The following is a 23,693-nucleotide window of genomic DNA, read 5'->3' on the forward strand; positions in this document are numbered from 1 at the left end:
TGGTGCCAAAATTCAAGATGCTCACATTACAGCAGCTTCTTCCCATGCTGGGCAAGGAGTCTTGGCTGGTAACATTGGACCTCAAGGAGGCATACCTGCATGTCCCTATCAGACAAGATTGCAGAAGATACCTCAGATTACTTGCAGGTTCAACCCATTACCAATTCTCTGCATTGCCCTTTGGCTTATCTACTGCGTCCAGAGTGTTTACGAAATGCCTGGCATCAGTAATTGCCTTCTGCAGACTACAAGGGATACAAGTCTACCCATATCTGGACGACTGCCTGATCCAAGCGGACAGCAAGGACATACTACTGCAGCACCTGGCGTTTGTAATAAAACTGTTGAACTTCCTGGGATACACAGTCAACAAAAAGAAATCAAAACTAATACCATCTCAACAAATAATTTTCCTGGGTGCCAGCTTGAATACAACCACTCAGATGGCCTACCTCACGCCAGACAAACAAGGGCAACTGTCTCAATACTTCAGAAAAATGGCAACTTTCACCAGGCTAACTGCAAGGAAAGTCCTGCAGGCTCTGGGATTCATGGCATCTTGCATCCTACTAATCCCATGTGCAAAGCTGCATATGAGGAAACTTCAATGGTACCTAAAAAACTTATGGTCTCAGCACAGCCACAGCTTGGAAGCAATTATACCACTCATTCCATGCCTTCAAAAGGAATTTTTGTGATGGGCTCAAGCTTGCCAAAGAAACACAGGTCTTCCTTTCTGTGTACCTCAAGCAACTCAAATCATCACAACAGACTCCTCGGACTACGCCTGGGGAGCACACATGACAGATCAGTGCATTTAGGGAAAATGGACCCGAAAAGAGAAGCACCTTCAAAAGGAAATGTTAGCCGTGCAAAATGCTATTATGATCTTCAAAGACCTACTGCATCCAGGCCAGCTATTGATAAGGACAGACATCACCACAGTGATGTGGTACATAAACAAACAGGGGGGAACTCATTCATACCCCCTGTGTAGGCAAGCCATGACCCTATGGAACACAGCACTGGAATTGCAAATTCAACTACAGGCACAATTCCTGCCAGGGAAGGAAAACACACTGGCAGACAACCTAAGCAGAAATATGACAGATCCACATGAATGGAAGTTGCATCCTCAAGTTTTCACAAAGATAACTCAGGCATGGGGACAGCCAGACATAGATCTCTTTGCTACCCACAGAAATTGCCAGTTGAAAACATTTTGTTCAAGGACCTATCATCCACAGGCCTGGAAAGTGGACGCACTTTCCTTCAATTGGACAACATTAACAGTCTATGCCTTCCTGCCTCTTCCTCTGCTGCCCAAAGTTCTATTAAAAGCCAGAGCAGAGAGGCCGAAAATGATTCTCATTGCTCCAGACTGGCCAAGGCAACACTGGTATCCGCTCCTGAAGAGCCTGACACATTCCCCACCGTGGATCCTACCTCTAGTCCCTCTTCTGTTGTCACAGCACAACTACAAAACCCTTCACAGCCATTTCAAAACTCTAAATCTAGCTGCATGGAGAATTCCTTGATTTCCCAACAGATTCTCCTCTCCAAGGAGGTGCAGGATGTCATCTTGGAGGCCAGAAGACCTTCTACTAGAAAAGCCTACTCCTCCAAATGGAAACAATTTTGTGCCTGGAATCAAGAAAAGGGACAGAATCCTCGGGTAATAAGTATACCTCAAATTTTACAGTACCTAGCTGAGATGTTAAACAATGGACTTTCCTTCTCCTCCATCAAGATCCATGCTTCAGCCATTTCTGCACAATACAACACAGATCCTCCTTTATTCTCTCATCCTCTCTTAAGGCAGTTCCTCAGAGCGGCAAAGAATATAAAACCCCCAAGGAAACCACCAGTCCCTGCTTGGGACCTCAACTTCGTATTGGAAAAGCTGACCCTTCCTCCCTTCGAGCCAGCTTCTTCAACAGAGCTACAATACTTGTCATGGAAAACAGTCTTTCTTCTGGCTATCACCTCAGCACGCAGGGTTTCGGAGCTACAGGCCCTCATGGCTGTGCAACCATTCATCATTTTCCATCAGGACAGAGTTTCCTTACGAAAGAACCCTATCTTTATGCCAAAGGTAGTATCCAGTGTAGCTTTGAATCAGACTGTCCACTTATTACCTTTTATCCTAACCCACAAAACAAAGGGGAAAGACTACTACATTCCTTGGACATTCACAGACAACTTTGTTACTATTTGGACAGGACAAAGCCATTCAGGAAATCTGAGCAACTCTTTGTGTCTTGTGCTGCAGGTGCTCAAGGAAAGGCTATTTCCAAACAGACAGTTTCAAAATGGATAGCCCACTGCATACGCTTTTGTTACTAATTTCATGGAAAAACTGTGCCTGCATGCATTAGATCCCACTCCACCAGAGCCACAGCTACCTCTGCAGCCTTCCTCAGGGGGGTCCCTACCAAGGACATTTTGGAAGCAGCCACCTGGAGTTCAGTGCACACTTTCTCCAAGCACTATCTCCTCCCACTATTCTCTAAATCTAGAGCGGGTTTTGCCACAGCAGTCTTGCAGGGCATCCTCGCTTCTCCTAGTTCCACTTAGTGCCTACCACCCCTACTTAGCTTTGGGATTATTCACATCTGTAATGACTGCAGCTGTATGCACGATGAACATAGTACAGTTTTGTACCTACCATAAATGTAGATGTTCGAGTGCTCATACAGCTGCAGTCCAGGTTACCCTCCCTCTGTCCCCTCTTAGGACAAGCCTTATGACAAACACCTTATCATACAACCTATTTGGGGTATTCTCTTATGGTGTATTTGCTTGCAACTACTGTTTTTTGATTATTCTGTATTGCATGTTTGCATAACTTTATGTTTTGCCTTCCTTCTGGGGGCACCTGACATCTGGGGCAAGACAAACTGAAGAAAATGGCGTCGGCTGCCTCTTTTATACCCCTGCGCACTGACGTCAGGGAAGAAGCGACGACAACCGACGCCGGACCTAGACTTTGGAATTCGGCCGACCGAGGACCCGCCTGACGGCAGGATAACCCATCTGTAATGACTGCAGCTGTATGAGCACTCGAACATCTACATTTATGGTAGGTACAAAACTGTACTTTGTGTCAGATGCAGGTAAACTTCTGGTAATCATGAGCTCTGAGACGGTAGCTATTATACAAAGAATAGATAACTAAAATGAAAGGCATATTTCATAAAGTCATGTTTTGCTGTAGCTTTTTCTGAGTCCATTTAACATCCATATATATTACACTATCTGCGATTACCAGCATTTTTATGTTGCACTATGTTATCTCTTTCATTGTTAGAATGTAGCATGAAACTTATCAATGAAATGAAGAAATGAAGTTTATCAAGATTTATATACCTTTACTTTGCTCACTTTTGTACTTTCTTTCAAAAATAAATTTCTTTCATTGTATCACTGTAATTTTACCTTGCCTGTGGCCCCATATCATGGCTGAAAAGGGTCTTTGGCCAGTCCTCGTACCTGGTTAACAATTTCAGGTAAATAAAATAATGGTTTCTCATGTTTTTTTTTTCTCTTTACTCTAGGACCTTGGCCAGCAGTTAGCTTTACTTCCTTTGACTGAGAGGAATGTCCGGATGTTTAACAATGCCAGGCAGAATCAAATACCATTTGAGGAGAAGCAGTTTGCTTGCCAGGCTTGTGACAGCATGTGGTGGCGTAGGGTTCCTGTTAGAAAAATGGTACAATGTCTTTTTTTAAATAGCAGTTTAGTAATGCACTGTTTTTGCCCCTGTTAAAGCATTGTAGGATGTGTATAGAATGTTAGCAATGACAAGTGTTGCTGTGTAAAGGAATAACATATCACCACATTGCCCATATCTGGAAAAGGCTAGTGTTGAATTTATTTGGGCTGAAGGCAGCCCTCTGTCCTTGCTTGTTAAGTGATAAGATTCTAAGTGCAGAACATTATTCACCCTTCAGTTTGCCCAGGTTGAGGCCTCTTGTAGAAGTAATCTGACTTGCAGTCTACTTAGATCTGAATTTTCATGGTCTTTCCTAGCATTTTTGTAAAATATATTTCCTAGTAGAAGCACAATGCTCTGTATACCTATGCTGATAGATTTGTTTAATGAATATTCATTACCTGTTATCACCAGCCTTCTGTAGTGATTGCATAGGCAATTATTATGAATTCAAGATGCAACATTGGAAGATGTGCATAGATTAGGCTATGGGCAACATTTGGGCAGAATTTGCTACTTCTGATTGGTGGGGGATGGGGAAAGTAGTGTTCTACATTCATGCTGTGTTAAGAATGATCTGTCTTTCTTAGGTTGTGGAGCCCATTAATGGTGTTTGCACAGAGAACCAAAATAATAGTTTATGATAGCACCATTCTCCAATAAATTTTAGGACCAATTATAACCCACATGATGTTCTTGGTGTTTCACTGTTGCAGTCATCACACTTGGATTATTCTGCCAGGGGTAGCCCTCAGTCGGCCCGAATACGAGAGTCTTAGTATTTCTGCATCGGTTGCTGTCACGTCAGGAATGACGTCAGGGGTATAAAAACAGGCAGCCGACGCCATTACATCAGTCTTTCTTGCCGAAGAGCCCAAAGCAGAAGCAGTTCACACGAGTGCCATTCGGCCACTACCTGAGTTTTCATTTCAGAATTTGAATCATCCTGAAGTCTTCTAAAGCTAAGTACTCTGTTGGGGATCCTTTTTTCTTGCTCTAATCGATGTCAGGAAAAAGTTAACAATTGTCTCGCCTGTGGAAAGCAAATACCACACCGAGATTTCCATTCTTACATTGAGGTACAATGTACCTCGCTATTGGTTTTGTGCTTTGTTCAAAGCCTGAACTATTCGTCGTCGGGCCCTTATTGTAGCTAAATACTTTTGTTCTCGATCTCCGTATTCCAAAATGGCTTCGGCAAGCCATCCGACTACTGATCTCCCTGAAAAAACATAGGGATAAAGACAGACCGCACCGGTCCAAAACTGCCAACGACGCTTCCGTTAAGCTAGTCGCCAGTTCGTATCCCCTGATGACCACTTTGATGGATTCGCAGGCCTCTACAAAGACCCGTTCGGAGTCCGGTATGCCACAAGACTCTTCTTTGACTACAGAACCTGTGGATGTCTCTACCTTAGATGGGTCTGGAGCTGCTATGCAGGCATGGGCTTCTGAGGAAGCTCTTCGGATTACCGATATTCGACACAAATCGATGACTTCTTTCGCATCTTCAGTTCTTTCTAAAACTACCAAATTTCTAAGGCCAAGAGTACGAGCTATGCCTAAAGAAATGACCCAAACTCAAGCGCCTGCTTCCTTGCCACAATCTCAGATGCTTAAAATGGCAGAAGACCTGATGATGCTAATGAGGGTAAGCCAGCCTTCCCCTGCTAAAAGAAAAAGAGACATCCCCAGCAGCTTTATCTGACCAAGCGTCCAATGACTCTGAGGATGTCCTTCAAGAATGCAACTGCAGTCCTGACATATGAGTTGTTCTGCCTCAGGCAGCCCTCGGTCGGCCGGATTCTAAAGTCTGGGTCCGGCGTCGGCTGATGTCGCTTCCTCCCTGACGTCAGAGCGGCTTGAGTATAAAGGCATCTGCCGACGCCATCTTCTTCAGTCTTTCTTGCCGCGCAGTACCCGAAGCAGAAGCAGTTCGCAAGTGCCGGTCGGTCAGCTCCTGTGTTTCAGTTACCGAAGTCATCTAAAAGCTAAGTACCCCATTGGGGAACATTTTTTCTTGCCTCAGCCAATGTCAGAAAAAATTGAAAAAGTTAATAATTGTTTGTCTTGTGGTAAACAAATACCTCATAAGGACTTCCATTCTTACTGCCTCCCTTGCCTGGGCCCAGACCACGACATCTCGGCCTGTGCTTGCTTTAATTAGCTCACTCTCAGGCGCCGGGCAGAATTTGCCGAAGACTTCTTTGGCGAATCTTTCGCATATATCATGCCATCGGAACAACCGACAGCCCAAGTTCCCAAAAAACACAAGGACCGGGACCAACATCCTCGGCCCGCGTCGTCCACTGATACCACGCCTAAGACCTCCGCGAGTGCATCGGTCCCTTCGGAAGCGGTAGTTCTACCGCCCCAGGCCGACGACATCGCGTTAACGCGTTCTTCGGTCCCGGAGACCACAACGGTGCCGGTTGTTGATTTTCCCACCAGAAACCGAAGTTCTTGATTTACCCGACACCATTTCTGTGGACAAGGTTACCCCTGCACGTGGGGCAGCTAGGCCTCCGGTATCCATGTCCATCAAGGCCTTTGCACGTGCCAAGGCTGCCAGCCAGGCCAAGGCCCATCCTAAACCTGCTGTTCAGGGCCCCTCTTCCGATAGACAGATCATGACTCTTGCTGCAGATCTTATTCTCTCTAATCAGGGGGTCCCAACCGCACCGAGACAGAGGTTCTCAGCTGCCTACAGATAAAAGACCTAGAACTGAGCAGACAAGACACCCTCTCTTCAGATGAAGCCTCTGGGGATTCAGAGCACTCCGATACCCAGGAAGAATCCTTCCAGGCCTATGAGGACTCGGATGCTGAGGATTCAATTCCCTCTGCCTCTCCTCCAGAGGATATTTCTTTTGGTGAAGTACTCCATTCCATGAGAGAACATTTCCAGTGGCAGGGTCAGGAATTTTCTGACTCCAGGAAAAGGCTTCGTACCTTCCTAAAGCTACCCCAACACAGGCCTTTAGCTATTCCTCCAGTGCTGGATGTCCTTGATGATGTTTATTCTGACTCCAGTGCTTCGCCTGATTCTCTCCCTCCTGCTCCTGCCAAGCCTGACAGATATTACAGGGTTCCTGAAACCCATAAGCATCTCTTTAAGGCCGAAAAAAGGAAAACTGGAACTCGACCACCACGTAAAAAGACACTTCTTTATTTAAAACAGAAAATGAGCGCTTTCGCGTGCATACACAAGGCACGCTTCTTCAGATTAATAATACACAAGAATTAGCTCTCTTTATATACATAAATAATTACTTCTAATCAGTCAATTAAGTAAGAAACTAATTGAAATTGAGTTATTGCACTATTAACTGCTAGATCATTCGTTAACATGCAAAACCAAGTAAATTCTGTCTGCTATAAACGCTACCTTCTAAAAGCACAGTATAACTCAATATTGGCTCTATGAAAGTTATATATATATATCAATAAAAAATGAAACATGAACAACAATGACAGAATATAAAGGAAATATATAAAAATGCCTGTACTCATACCATGTTAAGAGTATATATAATATGAATAAAATATGTCATTGACAGACAAACAAATCCTGAAATAAATAAATATATGTTATCAAGGACTTTTAGATGTAATGACAGTTGTTCCTATTTAAAAAGCATGCAGACACTAAACTCTTAGTTTAGTGTGTATAAAGACAGTCATATAAAAATTACACATATTTGTATATATGCTTAAAGTATAACCCCAATTTATCTGACATAAAAGAATTACTTTTGTTCAGGTTAAAATACTATAAAATATATATCTATATACCATGAAATGTACTGCATATTATAACCTAGGACATTATCTAGAGAACATTCAAAATGTACAATATATCTATCTATATAAATATGCATAAGCAAATAAATAAGTAAAAAATAAGTCAAATATATATATGAAAAATTGTGATATATATATATATTATATAAATATATAAATATGTATGGCAATAAATAAGATATAATCAAATATAAAAATAAATATATATATATATATCTAAAATATATACTATAGTATGAATGGTATATGACATATAGAAAATACCTAAAACTCATCAAAATATACTATTGTGCTCTTGCAAATATATATATATATATATAAAAAAGGAGGGGGTATCTGTACACACAGTGCAAATCATATATAGAACTAATTCATTAATATTTACGTTTCTTTAAAAATGATCTAATACTAACATATGTGTTTAGGCCAGGATAATATTGGGCCCTAAACTTTAAAATCCAACTTAATTCCAAATTTTCCAGATCATTAAAATTATCTCCTTTCCTTGTGTTTGGTTCTCTTCTCTGTAAGATCCTGAACCTAAAACTATGTTCTGGGAATTCTAAAATATGTTTCGCAAGAGCATTTTTATGTTCAGCTTTCTTAATCGCGTAAATATGCTCCTGTATTCTATCTTTCAGTCGTCTTGTAGTCATACCTATGTAAAAGGCAGAGCACGATTCACAGGTTGCAAGATAAACAATATTAGTATCTTCACAATTGGCTGAACACCTAAATTCATATTTAAAAGATAGTTCAGGGTGTACAAAGTATCTTTCTTTAGATATCCAAGAGCATGAATTACACTTTCCACAAGGATGGGTATCCATATAATTTTTGTTATTAGTATTAATTGCAATAGGACTTGTAGGCCTTTTTTCATTACATAGTATCCTTTTTAAATTCTTCAAATTCTTATATGTAAAGGTTGGTCTCATACCTATTAATTGTTTAATATCATCATCTGTAATTAGGATGTGCCAATTCTTCATAATAATATTTGTTAAATATTTATTGTCACTGGTATAACTGATTGTAAAACAAATTAAGGAGGAATCATAACCTGTATAACAACTTCTGAATGATGTATGGTGACTATATTTATTAACAGATGTATTATTAGTAAAAATCTCTTTAGTCCTGGCTACCATATCTGAATTATAGCCTCTATCTAGAAATAGTTGTTCTAATTTATTAAACTCATCATTACGCTCATCTATTCCTTGACTTAATCTGTTAATTCTCATGTATTGTCCTTTGACAATATTTTTAAAAATGAACCTGGGATGCATGCTGTCATATTGGAGTAGAGTGTTTTTCCAGCACTCTTTTCTGTATAAAGATGTTGTAAGTCCACCTCTCCCATCTTTTTTAATATTAAGGTCCCTAAAATTTATTTTAGTTGTAGAATGTTCAATCGAAAACCTTAAAAAATCTGTAGTTTCTTCTAGTTCAGATATAAAGCTTTTCAATTCATCATAGGTACCATCCCATACCAATAGTATATAGTCAACAAACCTATGGTATGAGAGAACCTTGTTATAAGTGGGATGTGAGAACAAACATGTAGTTTCCCAGTTATATACAGCCAAATTAGCATATGTATTTGTGCAGGGGGTGCCCATAGCGACCCCCCACTGTTGAATATAAAAAAGATCATCAAAGGTCAATACATTATTAGTTAATACTATTTCTAGTAGGTATTCAGTAGAATTTGTTGATTATTGGTATATATCTGACTCTTATGCAACAAAGACCTAATAGCTTCCATTCCATAAGAATTAGGAATTGCAGTAAAAAGACTCTACATCTAAAGTCACCAGTAGATGTGATTCAGATATGTCATAATCCAATTTTTTAATATTTTCTATGAGTTAAGAATCTTTCAAAATAGTAGGAATACTAGAGACCAACGGTTTTAATCTTTTTTCAGTAAAAATAGAGATGTTCTCAGTAACCCAATTATGTCCTACAACTATGGGACGAAGGGGTGGTGGTAAAGTGCCCTTGTGCATTTTGGGGAGACCTTTGATATATGGTATAGTTGGATGTTCAATTAATAAAAATAAATAAAATTCATGACTAATTTGTCTGCATGCCATTAAATCATAAAGATCCTGATGTACTTGATATATCATTCTTTCAACTGTTTTTTCATCTATCAGCCTATAAATATTATCATCCTGTAATAATGAACCCATGTACATTAAATAATCTCTTGTATTCAATAATACTAGGCCACCACCCTTATCAGCTGGCCTGATCGTGACCCTTGTATTTTTCACTAAGATATTAATGGAAGCCCATTCATCTTTAGTCAAGTTGTGAAAAACAGAAAGGGATCCCTTACTTTGATGTGCGTAATATTTATATAAATCGTTTTCACAAGCCTTAATGAAACATTCAATGCATGGGTGAAGCACAGGTGTGAAAGCACTTTTCCTTTTAAAACATTCAAATTCAGCTACATTGTTAATATTCCGTGACCCTTTTTTAAAAAACAATTTCAATGCTATTTTCCGAGCAAAAGCTCTTAAATCAATTAGGGTGTCTGAAATATAGCTAACCTGTGCAGGTATGAAGCTTAAACCCTTGTTAAGTACACAATAGTCCGTGTCTGTAAGTGAAAGTTCAGATAAGTTAAAAACTAAGTCATTTAATCCCTCAGTCGACCTCTCTTGATGTATGGTTCTCCTGATAGCTTCCTTTTGCCTCTTCCTCGGCTCACTGATCTTCCTCTCGAGTCCCTTTGCAGTCGTACTGGTAGCGGTAAAAAAGACTCAATATTTGTTTGCTGGGTCTTAGGTATAGCTCCCAGAATATGATGTTGATTCAGAGCCATTTGGTTAGGTGGTGGAGTGTTCGTCGATTCAGATGTGATGTGTCTTAGTCTGCCTGATGATACCACCATTGCATCATTTTGTGTAGTAGTATCCGTTAATGGGGAAATGTCTAATGTAACTGATGAAACCCCTCTGTCAGCTTCATTGAGGGGTATCGACTCAGTCCTTTGTGTTCCATTTCCGTGGTTGTTCCTCGGCCAAACAAAAACTTGGCCATTCAGGAAATCCCTATGGTCTCTCTGGAGTTTGCGTAACTTAATTTGTTGCAGTCTTTCTCCATATGCATCAACTTGACAGATAAGATTATCTAGTCTATTAGTGAACATTTCCCCTTTAAATCTGTTAACCATGTCTTTATACAAAGTGTCCGTTTTCTCCGATAATTCATTCTCTATCGGTAGAAAATATTCAATGAGTAATTTGATGTAATTGAAGCTAAGGTCTAAATTTAGCTTCTGCCAGTTTTTTAGTAGCTCAGGGTGGCTGTTCCCATATGAGGGCATGCAAAGAACCCTCATACTTGTAGGGACCACCTTGAAGTGAAGACATGCTTCGAGGTGTCGGCGCTGCCACACGGCTGATTTTTCACGGTCTTTCCTAGCATTTTTGTAAAATATATTTCCTAGTAGAAGCACAATGCTCTGTATACCTATGCTGATAGATTTGTTTAATGAATATTCATTACCTGTTATCACCAGCCTTCTGTAGTGATTGCATAGGCAATTAATATGAATTCAAGATGCAACATTGGAAGATGTGCATAGATTAGGCTGTGGGCAACATTTGGGCAGAATTTGCTACTTCTGATTGGTGGGGGATGGGGAAAGTAGTGTTCTACATTCATGCTGTGTTAAGAATGATCTGTCTTTCTTAGGTTGTGGAGCCCATTAATGGTGTTTGCACAGAGAACCAAAATAATAGTTTGATAGCACCATTCTCCAATAAATTTTAGGACCAATTATAACCCACATGATGTTCTTGGTGTTTCACTGTTGCAGTCATCACACTTGGATTATTCTGCCAGGGGTAGCCCTCAGTCGGCCCAAATACCAGAGGCTTAGTATTTCTGCATCGGTTGCTGTCACGTCAGGAATGACGTCAGGGGTATAAAAACAGGCAGCCGATGCCATTACATCAGTCTTTCTTGCCGAAGAGCCCAAAGCAGAAGCAGTTCACACGAGTGCCATTCGGCCACTACCTGAGTTTTCATTTCAGAATTTGAATCATCCTGAAGTCTTCTAAAGCTAAGTACTCTGTTGGGGATCCTTTTTTCTTGCTCTAATCGATGTCAGGAAAAAGTTAACAATTGTCTCGCCTGTGGAAAGCAAATACCCCACCGAGATTTCCATTCTTACATTGAGGTACAATGTACCTCGCTATTGGTTTTATGCTTTGTTCAAAGCCTGAACTATTCGTCGTCGGGCCCTTATTGTAGCTAAATACTTTTGTTCTCGATCTCCGTATTCCAAAATGGCTTCGGCAAGCCATCCAACTACTGATCTCCCTGAAAAAACATAGGGATAAAGACAGAGACAGACCGCACCGGTCCAAAACTGCCAACGACGCTTCCGTTAAGCTAGTCGCCAGTTCGTATCCCCTGATGACCACTTTGATGGATTCGCAGGCCTCTACAGAGACCCGTTCAGAGTCCGGTATGCCACAAGACTCTTCTTTGACTACAGAACCTGTGGATGTCTCTACCTTAGATGGGTCCGGAGCTGCTATGCAGGCATGGGCTTCTGAGGAAGCTCTTCGCATTACCGATATTCGACACAAATCGATGACTTCTTTCGCATCTTCAGTTCTTTCTAAAACTACCGAATTTCTAAGGCCAAGAGTACGAGCTATGCCTAAAGAAATGACCCAAACTCAAGCGCCTGCTTCCTTGCCACAATCTCAGATGCTTAAAATGGCAGAAGACCTGATGATGCTTATGAGGGTAAGCCAGCCTTCCCCTGCTAAAAGAAAAAGAGACATCCCCAGCAGCTTTATCTGACCAAGCGTCCAATGACTCTGAGGATGTCCTTCAAGAATGCAACTGCAGTCCTGACATATGAGTTGTCCTGCCTCAGGCAGCCCTCGGTCGGCCGGATTCCAAAGTCTGGGTCCGGCGTCGGCTGATGTCGCTTCCTCCCTGACGTCAGAGCGGCTGGAGTATAAAGGCATCTTCCGACGCCATCTTCTTCAGTCTTTCTTGCCACGCAGTACCCGAAGCAGAAGCAGTTCGCAAGTGCCGGTCGGTCAGCTCCTGTGTTTCAGTTACCGAAGTCATCTAAAAGCTAAGTACCCCGTTGGGAACATTTTTCTTGCCTCAGCCGATGTCAGAAAAAATTGAAAAAGTTAATAATTGTTTGTCTTGTGGTAAACAAATACCTCATAAGGACTTCCATTCTTACTGCCTCCCTTGCCTGGGCCCAGACCACGACGTCTCGGCCTGTGCTGCCTGTGCTTGCTTTAATTAGCGCACTCTCAGGCGCCGGGCAGAATTTGCCGAAGACTTCTTTGGCGAATCTTTCGCATATATCATGCCATCGGAACAACCGACAGCCCAAGTTCCCAAAAAACACAAGGACCGGGACCGACATCCTCGGCCCGCGTCGTCCACTGATACCACGCCTAAGACCTCCGCGAGTGCATCGGTCCCTTCGGAAGCGGTAGTTCTACCGCCCCAGGCCGACGACATCGCGTTAACGTGTTCTTCGGTCCCGGAGACCACAACGGTGCCGGTTGTTTATTTTCCACCAGAAACCGAAGTTCTTGATTTACCCGACACCATTCCTGTGGACAAGGTTACCCCTGCACGTGGGGCAGCTAGGCCTCTGGTATCCATGTCCATCAAGGCCTTTGCACTTGCCAAGGCTGCCAGCCAGGCCAAGGCCCATCCTAAACCTGCTGTTCAGGGCCCCTCTTCTGATAGACAGATCATGACTCTTGCTGCAGATCTTATTCTCTCTAATCAGGGGGTCCCAACCGCACCCAGACAGAGGTTCTCAGCTGCCTGCAGATAAAAGACCTAGAACTGAGCAGACAGACACCCTCTCTTCAGATGAAGCCTCTGGGGATTCAGAGCACTCCGATACCCAGGAAGAATCCTTCCAGGCCTATTTTGTAAATATTTTATAAATAATTTCAAACTTTTTGAAAAGCTATTAGTGTAGTTGCAAGAGGTCATAAAGCCTTTGGTTTTAATTAATTTTTTATATTAAAAATGTTTTAATATATTTTATTATATCAATATAGGAATTTTTGAGCATAAATGTATCAATATTTAACATTTGGATATTTTATTGGTTAATTGAATTAATTGAACACATTTGGGTGTGAATTTTGTATTTAATGGCATGTGACAGCCATCTAGTTGGATTCTGATGAAGTCTGATTACAGAAGAAAGCTCGCTCGATCCCAGGTTGCTGTTCTTGTCTTCGTGGAATAAATTTTGGTGTTATGAACTTTCATTGAGTTGGCATTTGGTTTTACACCATTTCGTTTTGTTGTTCTGGCATTTGCAACTTTTATTCAGGATATACCCTTATTGTGAAGCCGGTGGCTACTGTTTGTGGTTTACAGTTTTGAGTGGTGGAGTTGTGGCTGCAGTTTCTTAGTTATATCCGCCAGCTTTACTAGGGAATCCGATGGAAGATAGCTCACTTTTAAGCCAGCTAGTGGAACTCATTAATAATCATACCAAACACGACAATGGTTCAGGCAATTCGCTAAGTGGTAGCGATTCGATTCCCTGTGGTCAGGGAAGCCCCCAAAGGAGTCGGCGGGCGATGTCGTCATTACAGAGTGGTATGGATCGTGATGGTGGACTACCTAGCCAGGGGAACATTGTGTGTGAACGCCTCAACCAGCGAGTTCGTGTTGGACCTAATGGAAGCCAAACAGATGATAAAAGAAGAAATCTGGATGCTTACAAGGACATATCCTTCAGTGAATGGCTCGGGAAATCTTTTTCCGCAGCCACGGCAGTAAAAGAACAAACACCGAAGAATATCTTCAGTTACAAGGACAAATGCAAACAATTTGAGGTAGATTTATTTAAATATAAGAGTTTATGTTTGGACAATTGGTATTTAACCCGGTGCATCGAACAAAATATTGTGCCGAAAGGGTTACGGTTAAACAAATACCCGAACAATATTAAAGGGAATGAAAGTCTGTTTAAAACTATTTCAGACATTTTAAATGACTGTGGCATTTCTATTTTAAAAGCCATGATTAATAGTAACACAGAATTGTTAGAAATAATTAAAAAACGTATTGATGTATTGCAGGCTGAGATTACAAAAGACTTAATGTTTTCTATACATGAATATAAGGATGCTTATTTTAAAGTATTGCATGATGTTGATCTGAGTACGAATAAGAATTACAAAAGGAAATTAGGCAAGATTGAAAGAGATTTATTTGATTACAAAGAGGGGAAAGCATATGTTGACCCTAACAAACATTTTAAAACCAAGTCATATGGTAGAAATACATTTAGAGGAAAACGGGTTTATAATACAACATTTGGTAGGGAAACCCATTATTCACATGGGACTCAGATACAGGAAAGTGAACAAGAACGAGTACGCCCCAATTACGGTTACAACGATTCTTTCGAAGAAAGGGAAGTAGATCAGTATCACCCTTTGGGGGAACCGATGGAGGGGGTGAGAAGGTCCGAAAGGATACGGAAACAGTATCACCCCTTCTCATATGCAGAAGCAGCAGGGAATACACAGGTGCAAAGGAGGGGAAGGAACAATTAGTAGCAGTTGAGGCTCAGAATATGGGTCATTTTAGTTATGAACCTTTGTGCTGTTTAGAGGGGTGTGATGAACTATGTGGACCCGAGAATGAAACAATAAGAGAAACTGAGTTAGTTTGCTTCCAGGAAGAAAATTGTAACATCATGCGGTGTGATGTTAAAGAAAAAGACATTTTTTTTATTTATAATTTTACAGATGTGGAAGTCACACCTTCTCACTTTAGCCTTTTTTCAAAAGGTTTTACCTTTATTCCTGTAAAAAGACCAGGAATAGAAAGAATGCTACTGGATGTAAAACTTTTTGCTAGGAATTTACATTTTAAGGCAACACTTAAGAGGGACGAACATAATGTGATTAATGGGTTGAAGAGAAAAAGTACGTTCAACCCCCCATTACAACTTGACATTTTGAATTTTGAGAGCTATGTCATACACACCATTAGGGAAGGGTATGACAAAGAAGTCAATATGGGTGAATATAACAATTTAACATTGGAAGAAACAAACATATTAAAGACGTTACAGTCAAATGAGAAAATTAGGATTATGAAACCCGATAAGGGTGGGGGGGTAGTCCTTATGGATCATTGGGATTGCGTAGATAGGATGCTGAAAATTTTACACACTGGTAACAGGTATAGAATATCTTCTAGGAATGAAATGAACATCAGTTATAAAAAGATTGATATATGGCTAGAAGACAACCTATTACAGGGACTCATAGACGTGGATCTATATAACTACTTAAGAGTACCCAAACCTGTGATACCAGAAATATTTGGCATCCCGAAAATACATAAGGACACCCACAACCCTCCTTTAAGGCCTATTGTAACCTCTCAATATTCCAAGACACAACCCCTAGCGATTTTTATAGACAGAAAATTAAAACATTTCCAGCAAGGTTACCATCATTTATTGATAGATTCTTGGGATTTTTTGAGGAAATTTAATACGGTTACATATGATGAGAAATATACTTTTGTTACCATTGACGTGAGGGATCTTTTTTCAGTAATTCCTCACGACTTGGGTTTAACATGGTTTGAATCCATGTTGGTAGAATTCAAGACCTTAAGTGTACAGGATTTCCGACTGTTGCTTGAAAATATGGAATTGGTCCTGAAAAATAACTACCTTTTTTTCCAAGGTGACATCTATCACCAAATAGGGGGTGTGGCCATGGGATCCTCATGTGCCCCCACATACGTGAACATCATTATGTTGTTCTGGGAGTTAGAATTTGTGTTTAAATCAAACTTTTGGAAATTTGTTGTTTCATACTTCAGATTTTTGGACGATGTTTTTATAGTGTGGAATGGCAGTGGGGATGAAGTGGAGGAATTCATTGAATACCTACACACCACAACTTGTTTTTTAGAATTTACGTACGAACATCATGTTGATTATGTGAACTACCTTGATGTAACAATTACAAAAAACAAGTCCAAAAATAAGTATGAATCCAAGATCTTTAGGAAAAAGTGTTTTTCCAATTCATATGTCCATTTTGACAGTGACCACCCTTTGTATTTAAGGAAGAACATAGTCAAAGGACAAATGATTAGGGCTTCCAGGATGACAAGTGATAATGAGATATGCAAGGCTGAATTGGAATTTATACAGCAGTTATTTAAGGCGAGGGGTTATCCAATTAAGCTTACAAAGAATGTGAAGCGTGAGGTTTTAAAGAGAAGGAATTCCCACTACTACCCACTTTTGACTTCCAATGTACAGGAAGACGGTGTACCACCCATTGATTTTATGGTTAAAAATAACACCGAGCAGAGTACATCGAATATGCCCCGTCTGACGTTAACATTTTTTAAAAATATACATTGGATACAGCGGGGTATAAATGAAGCATGGAAAATGTTTTCCAAAATCCATACCGACTGTACAGTTTTTCAAGAACCATTAAGATTTGGTTTCAGGAGAAACACAAATTTCAAGGAATTATTTGAGAGAAAGAAAAATCTATATGGGGGGGAACACAACGGAAGGTGGGGACTCATAAGTGTGGAAGATGTGGTCAATGTACATTTATTTTGGATAGTAAGAAACTTGTATTGAAAAAATTAAATGTAAACTTAAAAAGTAGAGGCTACTTTACATGCCAAACAAAAGGAGTGGTTTATTTAGCCCTCTGATCTGTGACAAATATTATATAGGTAAGACCGAACGTAAACTTAAACAACGTATCTACGAACATACTAGGGACATCATTAAGTGTAACGAGAATAATGCACTGTATAGGCATTGCATGACTTGCGCCAACACCAATATTAAGTTTTGGGTTTTGGAAGAGATAAAGATGTGGGATAGAGGTGGTGATTGGGAGTCCCACTTAGAATTTAAAGAACTAATGTGGCAACTTAGACTTGATGCCTGTGGTCCAAATGGACTGAATGACCACCTTTCCATTAAACCGGCCTTAAAACTACTGGCCAATGACCCCAAACTGGTACATTAATACACAATACCATACATATACAAAATTTGGGTTTTAACTGCTTTGTTATTGATTTTTTATTGATGTTTTTTACTGATGTACTTATTTATATATATACACATACACACTAAGTAACATCAGGTTTGCAGAATTTACTATTTTGGTATACCTATAAGTAAATTTAATGTGTTATATGTTAACAATGATTAATTGATATTCATATTACTTTATATGTATTATATACCATATTTTATTTTAGGTATATTTTAATATATTACTAAGTATATTGCTACAACTATACAATTAAATATTGACGTATATTTATTTATAGCGGTTCAGATGACACTTACAAGATATAGTATCATAGCATTAATTCATTTATTGGTATACATCATTTAACTATGAAACATGATAGTATAGAGTGGGTACATAGAGTATTTATTTGCCTGCATACATCACTGTTCGTTAGGTACTAATATTTTGTAAATATTTTGTAAATATTTTATAAATAATTTCAAACTTTTTGAAAAGCTATTAGTGTAGTTGCAAGAGGTCATAAAGCCTTTGGTTTTAATTAATTTTTTATATTAAAAATGTTTTAATATATTTTATTATATCAATATAGGAATTTTTGAGCATAAATGTATCAATATTTAACATTTGGATATTTTATTGGTTAATTGAATTAATTGAACACATTTGGGTGTGAATTTAGTATTTAATGGCATGTGACAGCCATCTAGTTGGATTCTGATGAAGTCTGATTACAGAAGAAAGCGCGCTCAATCCCAGGTTGCTGTTCTTGTCTTCGTGGAATAAATTTTGGTGTTACGAACTTTCATTGAGTTGGCATTTGGTTTTACACCAGTTCGTTTTGTTGTTCTGGCATTTGCAACTTTTATTCAGGATATACCCTTATTGTGAAGCCGGTGGCTACTGTTTGTGGTTTACAATCTTTCAAAATAGTAGGAATACTAGAGACCAACGGTTTTAATCTTTTTTCAATAAAAATAGAGATGTTCTCAGTAACCCAATTATGTCCTACAACTATGGGACGAAGGGGTGGTGGTAAAGTGCCCTTGTGCATTTTGGGGAGACCTTTGATATATGGTATAGTTGGATGTTCAATTAATAAAAATAAATAAAATTCATGACTAATTTGTCTGCATGCCATTAAATCATAAAGATCCTGATGTACTTGATATATCATTCTTTCAACTGTTTTTTCATCTATCAGCCTATAAATATTATCATCCTGTAATAATGAACCCATGTACATTAAATAATCTCTTGTATTCAATAATACTAGGCCACCACCCTTATCAGCTGGCCTGATCGTGACCCTTGTATTTTTCACTAAGATATTAATGGAAGCCCATTCATCTTTAGTCAAGTTGTGAAAAACAGAAAGGGATCCCTTACTTTGATGTGCGTAATATTTATATAAATCATTTTCACAAGCCTTAATGAAACATTCAATGCATGGGTGAAGCACAGGTGTGAAAGCACTTTTCCTTTTAAAACATTAAAATTCAGCTACATTGTTAATATTTCGTGACCCTTTTTTAAAAAACAATTTAATTAAATTAAAAAAACATCCAGGTGCAATTAACCATAGGCAAGACTGCTCTGCAAATTGTAGCATGTTACAGGCCACCCTCACAAACTCAGGAACCTCACATGGCCTTCCTGAAAACACTAGAGGGGATAAATGTATCACCAAACACCATCATACTAGGTGACTTCAATTACCCTAATATAGACTGGGTACACTACTCAAGCCCAAACACCCTAGCCCAAAAGTTCCTGGAATTCATAAACTCAAATGCCATGGAACAACTAGTCACCATCCCACAAGAGGAGAAAACATACTTGATCTCATCATCACGAACATGGGAGCACAATGTTCAACACCGAAGTATACCCCTCACTGGTGAGATCAGATCACAAACTAATCTCGCTGGAGGTCCTCATCCCACCCCACCTGAAATAAAAAGACCACAGTAAAGAACTTCTCAAGCTGACTTCACACTTGTAAAGACTAGTGTGGTCTCCTTTAAGGCCCCGAGCCGGGGAAAACAGTACTCAAGCCGCTGAATCACTTACAAATGCCTTCTACCAGCACCTGCAGGACTGCATGGATAAGGCAATCCCAAGCAAAACAAAGACTCTTTGTACCAAAGGCAAGCATCCAGTCTGGTGGACCCCAGCCATAAACAAACTCTACAACAAAAGGAGGAAGCTACTACAAGATAGAGCAAAATCCTTAAAAGGTAAGACACCCTTGATCACTATAAGTAAAAAAACTAAGAGCTCTCATAAAATCATCCAAAGCAAATTTTGAGAGAAAAATAGCTAAAGACTCAAAAGACAATCATAAGGCCTTCTTTAGCTAGGTTAGAAACCTGGGAGGAAACTCCCAGATATTTTCAGAACTAGTTCAAAATGATGTGAAGATTACTGATCCTACAGACATTGCCAACATACTGGCTGACAGGTTCAGTGCAAACTTCTCCCCCCCAAAAGGAGAGATATCTATACCAAGCGATTGCAGCCCCCCAAACATCTCCAACGCCCAAGTGAGAACTGCTCTCTCCAAAGCAAAACCACAGCATCCATTGGACCTGATGGTGTCCCTGGCTGTGTGCTCCATGAACTCAACGAGGAATTAAACCCACAGCTAGGACAGCTGTTTAATCATAGTCTTACCTCTGGATATTACCCAGGAGTGGCGCACTGCAACTGTGGTCCCACTTCACAAAGGCGGTGCCTCCACCGACCCTGGAAATTACCGGCCCATTAGCTTGACAAGCCTTATCTGCAAAGCCATGGAGAGGATCATAATGGACCTCATAAATAAAGACATAGGGAATTGCAGACTTTGGATCCATCCCAGTTTGGCTTTGTCAAAGGCAGATCATGCCTTCTAAACTTGGTTGACTTTTTCGAAACAGTCACCAAAGCCATTGATGAGGGAAAGGCAGTCCATACAGCCTACCTTGATCTGGCGAAAGCCTTCGATACAATACCCCACTCGGGTATCATTGAAAAACTCATCAGCTTAAATGTTAACCCATACATCACAAGATGGGTTGCAAACTGGCTGAGTGACAGAACCCACAGGGTCAGAGTTGCTGGCGCCATGTCAGACTCAAAGCCTGTCACAAGTGGTGTACCACAGGGCTCAGTCCTGGGCCCACTCTTGTTTGGCATCTACTTTTCCAGTACAAGCAAACACAGGAGGGTTGTGGCTGACAAAGTTTGCAGATGACTGCAAACTGGGCCATAGTAGAAAACACATCTGACACAGATATCCTTCAGAAGGGTCTCACAGAAGCGGATAACTGGTGCCAGAGCCATGGCCTAAAGTTAAATGCCAAAAATGCATAGTCATACCCTTGGGAAAAACAAGGTTACCCTAGCTACCAAATAGGTGGCAATCCACTGAGCACAGAAGAGGTTATCAGGGACCTGGGGACCCAGGTTGATAGTAGTCTGTCATTCGACACCCATGTAGCCAAAGTAGTTAGGAAGACCTTCTACATTGCCCACCTTATCATGAAGGGATTCTCATCTAGATCAAGGGAGGTCATAGTCTCCCTATACTCATCACTCATCAGACCAATGATTGAGTACAATGCCCCATTCGGAATGTATCTGACCCGACACTTGCAGCAGCTTGAGAGGCCACAAAAGTTCCTCACCAAAAGGATAAAGGGTCTCAAACATCTGTCCTATGCTGCCCGACTGAAAGAACTCCAGCTCTATTCAGTCGCACTTGCTCAGAGGTGACCTTTGCCTAACATACAAGGCCATGTCAAACCCAGATTTGATGAATATGCTTCACCTCAAAAAATCTAGATCCGTCAGAGCCACAAGGGCGGGAGACTTAAACCTCGACACGGCTATTAATAGGACGTGCTGGAGGGATAGATTCATCACCCAATGACTCCCTATGCTGTGGAACAAAATCCCGGTATATGTGAGGCAGAGCACCTCGCTGGCCTTGTTCAAGAGAAATCTTGACCAATGGATGGGAGATCGCAGATATACCCCAGGGATTACCTCAGTGTCACTGCTCGACAGAGGCACAGCAAAATAATGGGTATAGTTCCCCATACTAAAGGGGTGGCGTAAGCCACAAAACTATGGGCTAGGCTTGTAAATGCCCTTGGGCAGATAGCCTAGTATGAACCTATGAACCTATAATTTCAATGCTATTTTCCGAGCAAAAGCTCTTAAATCAATTAGGGTGTCTGAAATATAGCTAACCTGTGCAGGTATGAAGCTTAAACCCTTGTTAAGTACACAATAGTCCGTGTCTGTAAGTGAAAGTTCAGATAAGTTAAAAACTAAGTCATTTAATCCCTCAGTCGACCTCTCTTGATGTATGGTTCTCCTGATAGCTTCCTTTTGCCTCTTCCTCGGCTCACCGATCTTCCTCTCGAGTCCCTTCGCAGTCGTACTGGTAGCGGTAAAAAAGACTCAATATTTGTTTGCTGGGTCTTAGGTATAGCTCCCAGAATATGATGTTGATTCAGAGCCATTTGGTTAGGTGGTGGAGTATTCGCCGATTCAGATGTGATGTGTCTTAGTCTGCCTGATGATACCACCATTGCATCATTTTGTGTAGTAGTATCCGTTAATGGGGAAATGTCTAATGTAACTGATGAAACCCCTCTGTCAGCTTCATTGAGGGGTATCGACTCAGTCCTTTGTGTTCCATTTCCCTGGTTGTTCCTCGGCCAAACAAAAACTTGGCCATTCAGGAAATCCCTATGGTCTCTCTGGAGTTTGCGTAACTTAATTTTTTGCAGTCTTTCTCCATATGCATCAACTTGACAGATAAGATTATCTAGTCTATTAGTGAACATTTCCCCTTTAAATCTGTTAACCATGTCTTTATACAAAGTGTCCGTTTTCTCCGATAATTCATTCTCTATCGGTAGAAAATATTCAATGAGTAATTTGATGTAATTGAAGCTAAGGTCTAAATTTAGCTTCTGCCAGTTTTTTAGTAGCTCAGGGTGGCTGTTCCCATATGAGGGCATGCAAAGAACCCTCATACCTGTAGGGACCACCTTGAAGTGAAGACATGCCTCGAGGTGTCGGCGCTGCCACACGGCTGATTTTTCACGGTCTTTCCTAGCATTTTTGTAAAATATATTTCCTAGTAGAAACACAATGCTCTGTATACCTATGCTGATAGATTTGTTTAATGAATATTCATTACCGGTTATCACCAGCCTTCTGTAGTGATTGCATAGGCAATTAATATGAATTCAAGATGCAACATTGGAAGATGTGCATAGATTAGGCTATGGGCAACATTTGGGCAGAATTTTCTACTTCTGATTGGTGGGGGATGGGGAAAGTAGTGTTCTACATTCATGCTGTGTTAAGAATGATCTGTCTTTCTTAGGTTGTGGAGCCCATTAATGGTGTTTGCACAGAGAACCAAAATAATAGTTTGATAGCACCATTCTCCAATAAATTTTAGGACCAATTATAACCCACATGATGTTCTTGGTGTTTCACTGTTGCAGTCATCACACTTGGATTATTCTGCCAGGGGTAGCCCTCAGTCGGCCCGAATACCAGAGGCTTAGTATTTCTGCATCGGTTGCTGTCACGTCAGGAATGACATCAGGGGTATAAAAACAGGCAGCCGATGCCATTACATCAGTCTTTCTTGCCAAAGAGCCCAAAGCAGAAGCAGTTCACACGAGTGCCAGTCGGCCACCACCTGAGTTTTCATTTCAGAATTTGAATCATCCTGAAGTCTTCTAAAGCTAAGTACTCTGTTGGGGATCCTTTTTTCTTGCTCTAATCGATGTCAGGAAAAAGTTAACAATTGTCTCGCCTGTGGAAAGCAAATACCACACCGAGATTTCCATTCTTACATTGAGGTACAATGTACCTCGCTATTGGTTTTGTGCTTTGTTCAAAGCCTGAACTATTCGTCGTCGGGCCCTTATTGTAGCTAAATACTTTTGTTCTCGATCTCCGTATTCCAAAATGGCTTCGGCAAGCCATCCGACTACTGATCTCCCTGAAAAAACATAGGGATAAAGACAGAGACAGACCGCACCGGTCCAAAACTGCCAACGACGCTTCCGTT

At 40.5% G+C, this 23,693-nt stretch overlaps 1 protein-coding gene across 1 annotated transcript in view; it reads left to right on the forward strand.

Annotated features, from left to right (window-relative positions):
• The window catches only part of SHFL (shiftless antiviral inhibitor of ribosomal frameshifting), a 1,552,615-nt gene that overhangs the window by 909,938 nt on the left and 618,984 nt on the right, over positions 1-23,693 (forward strand). Inside the window, exon 7 of the mRNA XM_044084676.1 lies at positions 3,558-3,713. Coding sequence (XP_043940611.1) covers positions 3,558-3,713 — 156 coding nt within the window. The remainder of the gene's footprint in view (positions 1-3,557; positions 3,714-23,693) is intronic.

This window comes from Protopterus annectens, chromosome 9.part0, assembly GCF_019279795.1.
Source record: "Protopterus annectens isolate FY-2018-M chromosome 9.part0, PAN1.0, whole genome shotgun sequence".
NCBI classification, from domain to species: domain Eukaryota; kingdom Metazoa; phylum Chordata; order Ceratodontiformes; family Protopteridae; genus Protopterus; species Protopterus annectens.